At 46.5% G+C, this 8,247-nt stretch overlaps 1 protein-coding gene across 1 annotated transcript in view; it reads left to right on the plus strand.

The window, feature by feature from the left end:
* The window catches only part of gmps (guanine monophosphate synthase), a 19,514-nt gene extending 12,249 nt beyond the window's left edge, over window positions 1-7,265 (plus strand). The window contains exons 14-15 of the mRNA XM_037678058.1: window positions 956-1,128; window positions 6,592-7,265. Of these exons, the coding sequence (XP_037533986.1) occupies window positions 956-1,128; window positions 6,592-6,693 (275 nt within the window). The 3' untranslated portion in view covers window positions 6,694-7,265. The remainder of the gene's footprint in view (window positions 1-955; window positions 1,129-6,591) is intronic.
* The last annotated feature ends 982 nt before the right edge of the window (window positions 7,266-8,247 follow it).

Raw genomic sequence — 8,247 nt, forward strand, 5'->3', positions numbered from 1 at the left:
ACACACACACACACACACACACACACACACACACACACACACACACATACACACATACACACACACCTGTCTATCTATCCATCTATCCATCTATCCATCCATCCATCCATCCAGTTTATTGTGGGGGGGATCTGTACCCTGAAGCCCCGTGATAAGTGAAAAACCGTGAAGTAGGAATAGTAGTACAAGAGGCCATCTTAGCACCAGCATAACTGGTTTGTTTCACTTTGGAGTAAGCTGTTGGGGAAAGAATCAGTTTTGTGTTGTGTGTTTCCTTGACTGATGAAGCCTTCTGGATGGAAGGTGAAACATTTCAGCACAAAAGAAAAATAAACTGTCCAGATGACCTGACTGAAAGTTGTTGTAGTAGTACAAGTAGTAAGTAGCAGTTTATTTTAGTATTTATATATACAGTAGTCCCTCGCTACTTCATGGTTCATTTATCGCGGACTCGCTCTATCATGGTTTTTCAAAATAAGATTGGACATAACACACAATTGGCTGATTGATGAATGAGCTGCATGATTGGCATGAAATGTTTTATTTAAAACAAATTATTTTAAATTATTTAGCACTTGTTGCAGCTGTGTGCAGCCCAGAGCAACAGAAAAAGCTTCCTCCTGTATTTCTGTGCAGCCCACAGTGAAGGATAAACTTCCTCCTGCAGCTGATCAGCTGATTTCCGTGCAGAATGGAGAAGTATAGACGTTACATTGCTGCCGGTTTTTATTGGGGGGGTGGGGTGTGTGGAGCAGTATGTCAGTAGCGTTTTTGCAGGTGTGTTTGTTTTGTGCAACGTGCTACTTCAATACCGACAGTTGTAGACCAGGGTGGAGGTGGGTTCGGTAGGCAGGCGTTAGGTTCTGATGAAGGGGTGAGGCTCATTACTCTCTTTTATAAGTAATATTATGTATCTGATGATGGGGTGAGGCTCATTACTCTCTTTTGCCATCAGGTTATTCAGGCAAGATCAGCCAAATGCCGGTCATCCTCATCCCTCTTCACTTTGACCGCGACCCTCTCCAAAAGCAGCCATCTTGTCGGCGCTCTGTTGTGGTCCGCACGTTCATCACCAGCGACTTCATGACGGGCATCCCTGCCATGCCTGGCAACCATATCCCAGAGGAGGTATATTATAACTAAACGTCTGACTGTTCTTATTTTATCACATTCACTGGAATGATTCTGACTTCAGGTTAAGTAGTTACAAACTCTGATATAGAAATAAACTGGAATGGCAACTAACTGTGCTAGGCAAGACTTGTGTTTGCCATCTTGCTAGGTGCTACACTTATCACTGTTTTTTGTTCACCTTTTTAAGCCACACATTGTTCATGCCTTGTACCTGCTGTATGCTGTCATCTGCTAAAAAAAAAAGTCATAGCAATTGCTTTTATTTTACTTAAATAATTTTATCATGATATTGTACAAAAAGGCTACAAGAGTATTCTGTCGTAAGCACCCCCACCAAGCTCAACGTTAAAGGTGGCAAAACACTAACCTGGCATGCTATAATAATAACTTTACCAAGTTCTGTAATAATTCTAACTAGACTAGTACATACATTTACTTTAAGTTTTAAGTAATTTACAAGTCTACTTAGTCTAACCTGAACTCTGCTACCAGTGTCTGTAGTTAATTGTTCTTGAACTAATAACTTGACCTTATGCAATGTAGTTGCAATGTAGTCCTTTTTGTCATAATTCTGCAATAATTTTCTCTTAATAGGCATACACTACATTATTTAGACGCAGATCGCTGAAATTATCCTGATGCATGCTCAATAATCCAGGTAGAAAAATCGAAAAAAGTTAAATCTGGTCCTCTGGACATTGAAAAAACAAGCCATGTCGTAGAACCCTCAGTAATGTCCCGGTGGTGCCAGGGGAGTTGTTTGGTTCGGTTGCCTTGGAAGCGCAGGAACGGACCGTCCAGGCACGACAGACAAGGCAGCAGCTTTCGAGCCTTAGCAGGGCAATGCCCCCTCGGCATCCAAGGTGCCCGTTGGCTGATCCCAGCATTCGGCCGCCGCCTCGGGGTCACGATCGGCCGAGTGGTTTGTACCCTCGTGCAGTTCAGCAGAGACCCAACAGGAGCTTTCGTGAATCGGTCCAAAAACCAGCGGGCATGTTTGGACCAGGGACTCTGCCACCCCCACCGAGGGAGACAGTGATACCACCAGGCCGACCGTCGGATATTTCTCCCACTAGCAGCTGTTACTGGGCTGCGCACGCGGTGGACCAATGGGTGGTTGCCACTCTGACCCATGGTTACTGGCTACAGTTCCGACGGCGGCCTCGCATCTCACGCCGGGTCAAGATGACTGTAATTGCAGACCCGGTGAAAGCTCAAGCACTAGACCAGGAGCTTTCCGCCCTTCTGGCCAAGGGTGCAATCGAGGCAGTGGACCCTCTGTAACAACCCAGAGGCTGTTACTCGACTTACTTCCTCGTGCAAAGAGAACGGCGGGTTTTGTCCCATTTTACTTCTGAGGGGACTCAACCAGTACCTAAAGGTGCTGCCCTCCCACATGCTCATGACAGCAGAGGTCCTTCAAGCTGTCATGAGGGGAGAATGGTTCATGTCTATAGACCTGAAAGATGCTTATTCTCATGTGCCTATTGCAGCAGAACATCGCTGCTTTCTCAGGTTTGCCTATCGGGGTCATCACTGGCAGCTCCGGGTACTCTCATTCGGGCTCTCTCTTTCCCCGAGGGTGTTCACTTGGTGCGTGAAGGCAGCCTTCTCTCCTCTGCAGGCCTACGGAGTGAAGGTTCTGCCATACCTAGATGATTGGCTTCTCTGCGCCCCGTCTCAGGTCTGTGCCTTTCGCGACACGAACCGCCTGCTCGCTCATGTGTCCCAGTTGGGCCTCAATGTCAACCTAGAGAAGAGATGCCTGACCCCTTCCCAGACGATCACCTTTCTTGGGGTGGTTCTAGATTCACCCTCCATGATAGCTCGCCCATCCGCTCAAAGGGTGGGCGGCATACTCCAGCTGGTCAGTCGGTTCAGGCTGGGCAGGCAGCTCCCCTACGTTGCCTTCCTGCAGCTACTCTGCAAACTGACGTCAGTCACTCGGGTGGTGCCCTTAGACCTGCTGTCACTTCGCCCCTTGCAGAGGTGGCTCAACAGCTTTCGCCTGGATGCCGGGCTGCACAGGCACCACAAGCTCACAGTGATGTGGTCTGTCTTCATGCCCTGACTCCATGGAGGGACGAAGATTATTTGTCGAGGGGTGTCCCCATTGGAGTGGTAGTGTGTCGCAGGGAAGTGGTCACGACAGATGCCAGCTCCATGGGATGGGGCGCTGTGTGGCAACGCAGAGCAGTTCAGGGCCGCTGGGGTCAAAAGAACCGCTCCATGCATATAAATGTGCTGGAGCTGCGTGCAGTGCATTTGGCACTCAGGTACTTCCTGCCCCACCTGGAAGTGGGGTATTTTCTCGTTTGGTCAGACAACACCTCTGTTGTCTACCACATCAACCACCAGAGAGGCACCAGGTCAGCACAACTTATGAGAGTGTCCAGAGAGCTCCTGGAATGGGCCTCTCCTCGCCTGTCCACCCTGCGGGCGGCATACTTACCAGGGCGACACAATCGGGTCGCAAATTTTCTCTCCTTCCAGGGGTCTGCTCCGAGAGAGTGGTCTCTCCACAGCGACATAGTGCTGATGATCTGGGACCGTTTTGGTCAGGCAGAGGTAGACCTGTTTGCAACAGAAGAGTCGACTCAGCGTCCCCTATGATACTCTTACGGGGGCGTTGGTTGCGCTGGGCCAGGACGCATTGGCTCATCCTTGGCCAAGGGTCCTCATATGCCTTACCACCCCTTTCTCTAATTTGGCCAACCCTTCAGAGAGTCCTCAAGGAGAGCAACAGGATGCTGCTGGTGGCTCCATATTGGCCAGCATGACCATGGTTCCCACTGCTACGGAGTCTATGTCAGGGCGTCCCATGATGTCTTCCGACCAGGAGGGACTTGCTACTGACTGATATGGCACCCCAATCCTCAACGTCTTCGGTTGTGGGTGTGGCTACTGTAAGGCTAGGACAGCAGCTGACTGGAGTTTCGGGCCTCGTCAGACGCACCATCCTTGGCGCCAGGGCACCCTCTACTCATCAGCAGTACGAAAACAGGTGGCGTCTGTTTTCCCAATGGTGTTCTGATCACATTGAGGATCCAGTTTCTTGTACAGTACCCACCATTCTGGAGTTTCTCCAGTCTCTCCTTGGTAAGGGTCGCTCTCCTTCGACGCTTAAAGTTTATGTAGCAGCAATATCATCTAATTACACAGGCATTGATGGCTGTATGGTGGGGAACCATAATTTAGTCTCCCTTCTTCTGCGTGGTGCCTGTAGGTTGCACCCACCAACAGCTCCACAAGCATCAGGTTGGGATCTGCCCTTGGTTCTTGAAACTCTGTGCCACCCTCCGTTCGAGCCTTTGACACAGACAGACCTCAAGTGGCTTTCATGTAAGATGGCTTTTTTGTTGGCTATTTCCTCAGCAAAGAGGGTCAGCGAGCTACATGCGCTCTCAGTCAGCCCCTCATATCTCAGGTGGGGTCCTGAGGGCTCTTGTGTTACCTTGTGGCCAAACTGCATTTGTACCAAAGGTGTTATCTCACTCTTACTGTAACCAACCGTTGAGGCTGGCTCATTTTCAGATTACACCTGGCGAATGGTCTCCCTTATTGTGCCCAGTGAGGGCACTGGAGGCATACGTTGCAGCTACTGCCATTATACGACGTTTAGACCGGCTGTTTGTGTGTTACGGAGGCCCTAATTTAGGCTATCCTCTTTCCAAACAGCGCCTCTCACACTGGATCGTGGAGGTCATCTGCCATGCCTATGCTGCACGGCCCCCTGCCGGTCGGCGTGAAGCCACACTCTGCTTCCTGGGCTGCCCTGAGAGGGGTTCTGCTGGAAGCAATATGTGCTGCTGCATCATGGGCTTCCCCAAGCACGTTCCCCCCCTGGGCCAGGTTCTTCTGCAAGGGTCCTCTGGGCCTCCTCAGTGAGGTGTGTGCTCAGGATTCCTTGTGACATCATTGGTATTAGTCATTCAGTGCTTTCAGCACCGCCCTCTGGCGGTCAGGAGGGATGAAATAGAACGAAAGTTACGTATGTAACTACGGTTCTGTGAATCCCGGATGACCGCCAGAGCTTCTCTGTCACTCATAATCCTTGCATTCCGCAAGAAGATTCTGTAGGAGCAGAGCTGCGGATGACTTCTGGCTATATAGCCTCTGATTGTTCATCCGTGTCACACCTGTGACTCCATTGGTATTACTACTCGAACAGCGCACGCGCGAAGGGAACATTCAGTGCTTTCAGCACCACCCTCTGGCGGTCATCCGGGATTCATAGAACCGTAGTTACATACGTAACTTTAGTTTTATGTAAATGTGTCTCCATGTTGTGCACCACACATCTGTCTGATGTGGTTCTTGACTAAAAATGTGCTAAACTTGGCAAACTCGGGTCTATATAATTTCTTGTTTCTTGAGGGTATAAATTTAATTCAATATCAATTCAATTCAGTTTGTTTATACAGCGTCAAGTCACAACAGAAGTCATCTCAGGGCACTGAGCAGAAACATTCATATACATAAAATGTAAGTTAATAACATTATTTATGTGAGGAGCAGACTGCTTTAAGTTTAACTCCATCGCAGACTCTCATCTTGAGGAAGCATGAAGGCGACAGTGGAAAGGGAAAAACTCCCTCACGAGGAAGAAACCTTTAGCAGAATCAGGCTCAGGACAAGCGGCCATCTGCTTCGACCGGCTGGGTTTGATAGGAACAGATACACAATGGCAGGTCAAGAATTACATGTTAAGATAGAAATAATATCAAATGAAAACTATTCAATTGTAACAATTCATTATAAGAAATGAGGTCAATTTGTCCTCCAGTAGTCTAAGCCTATAGCAGCATAACAAACCAACCCTAACTATAACATTTATCAAAAAGGAAAGTCTTAAGCCCAGTCTTCAAACTGGACAATGTGTCAGTCTTATGGACAGAAACTGGAAGTTGGTTCCACAAGAGAGGAGCCTGATAACTGAAAGATCTTCCTCCCATCCTGCTTTTGAAAACTCTAGGAACCACAAGTAAACCTGCAGTCTGAGAGCGAAGTGCTCTGTTAAGAAAATATGGAACAACAAGATATTGAATTTTGCCATCACCATAGAACTACTATTTTAATTTATGGCATATTTTTAGACAGCTAAGACTTACACAATGAACGAAACAGAAGGTCGTGTTTTTAAATGATTTATGAACTAATATAAGATAATACAGATGAAACGTAACACTTTTGAAGTACAGGTTCTGATCATTACAGCAACTGATGGCAAAACAGTGGAGTCCTTGGATGAGTTTAGGTTTTCTTTTTTATCAGATTATTATGGTCTGCTGTCATTCTGGCAGTATCTAAAGACGCAGCCAACACTTAGCAAGATGGCCGTACAAACGCTCACCGTGTTAGTGTTGGCCATTCCAGTATATCTGTATTTCAGGTGTAGCAAATGATCACTCGTTTCTTTTCAGTCCTAAGTGATATTTTCTGTATATGTTTCACTAGGTGGTGCTAAAGATGGTAAATGAGATCAAGAAAATCCCTGGCATCTCCAGAGTGATGTATGACCTGACCTCCAAACCACCTGGCACCACAGAGTGGGAATAAAACATGACTGGACACACTCTCAAACACAAACACTCTCAGCAGTTATGAGAGGGCTCTCCTTTTCTGTCCTTCCTCCCTGACTCCCCCCTGTCCCATCTCCCTCCTGTTCCTCCCTGTTAATCTTCAACATTCCCATGGAAGGCAGACCGTACTGTGACGGGCGCGCTCGCAGAAGCTGCTCCGCTCTCCCCCCCCACCACTCCTACCTGGTCTTAATATTTCTGGCAATAGGGATGGATTCATGTTGATCATTGATATATTGTCACTTTTGATTCATGTACAATGTATTTTCTTGCTGTCTTGTAAATTGCTGCTTCCTTTTTTGTGAGTTTCACCCATTAAAAGGCAAGCGGCGAGAAGCTGTGAGATTTAAGTGATGTGCCTCGAGATGAAATATAGGACGAGAGAAAAAAAAAAGAAGACAAGCAAATAATAGTGTCATTAAAAATGCAGTAGTCCGTAGGGGAAAGTTTGAAAACCTTTAGCATTTGTTCTTATCAGAGGTTTATTGGTTTCCAGTTTCAGCTGAGACTAGCCTCTCTATCCGTTCTTTTTCTCTCTGCCTCTCTGAGGTTGTCTGAACCGACAGCCTGTGTGACCAATCAGTTTTTATTTTCCTTTTTTTGCCAAAAGTAGAAGATGCGGTGGTGATTTATAACATTGTGGGCTCCTGACGATCTCTCGATCGCCTCAGAGTCCTGACTTCTGTGCAGCCGTGAGGGCCAGTACAGACAGTGTACGTGCCTGCATATTTTTATTTTATTTTACTTTTCTCTTTGGGTGTGACCTGACCTGGACTCCAACGTGTCCAGAGGAGCTTAAAACACTGTTCTCCTCATGCTGCAATATGTGTGCTTTTTTATGAAGAAGAAAATAAAGGCAAAAGTTCTAATATCAAAGTTAGAGTTTCTAATCACGTTGTGTCACTTGTTGTCATTCATGAGTTTGGCAGCCCTGATGTTGTAAAGGGGCACATCTGTTTGCACATTCTTTCACTCATTAAGCCTCGGTGCTGCATCGACACAAACGCCCAGTGAAGATTTGACCTGAACTGTATGGCTCTGTAGTATCGGTCAGTTAAGAACTCTTGCCACCACCTCCATACGCTCACTGTCTCCGAAAGGCATTGCTGCTTTTTATGCGTCTGTTGTGTCCTCTTACAACGTTCAGCGCATCACCATCATCTCTTTTTCATCTTCACACTTGACATGTAAACCTCAGTGAATTCAGTGCTCAGGTTTAACTGAGTTTTTAAAATTGTATTGAACCCTTTTGCTTGGATGCCTCCATTTGTTTTTTTTTCTTCTCCTCCTTCTGTTGCTGCAAAAATACTCCCACGGTAAAAGAAAGTTTTACTTAAATTAATCGCTTGTTGAGTTCTCTTTGTTTTTTTTTTTAAGTTTTGTTTTATCTTACATTATTCTATGTAGAACAACTAACGGTGAACACTTATTTGAAATCTTAATAAGATTTAAGTTATGCAAGGTTGTCTCTTATTTTTCTTTAATTTTGCTTAGCCATGGTCATTATCCTTAGTAATGTGCCTCAAACCGA

Source organism: Nematolebias whitei, chromosome 6 (assembly GCF_014905685.2).
Source record: "Nematolebias whitei isolate Nwh7 chromosome 6, NemWhi1, whole genome shotgun sequence".
NCBI classification, from domain to species: domain Eukaryota; kingdom Metazoa; phylum Chordata; class Actinopteri; order Cyprinodontiformes; family Rivulidae; genus Nematolebias; species Nematolebias whitei.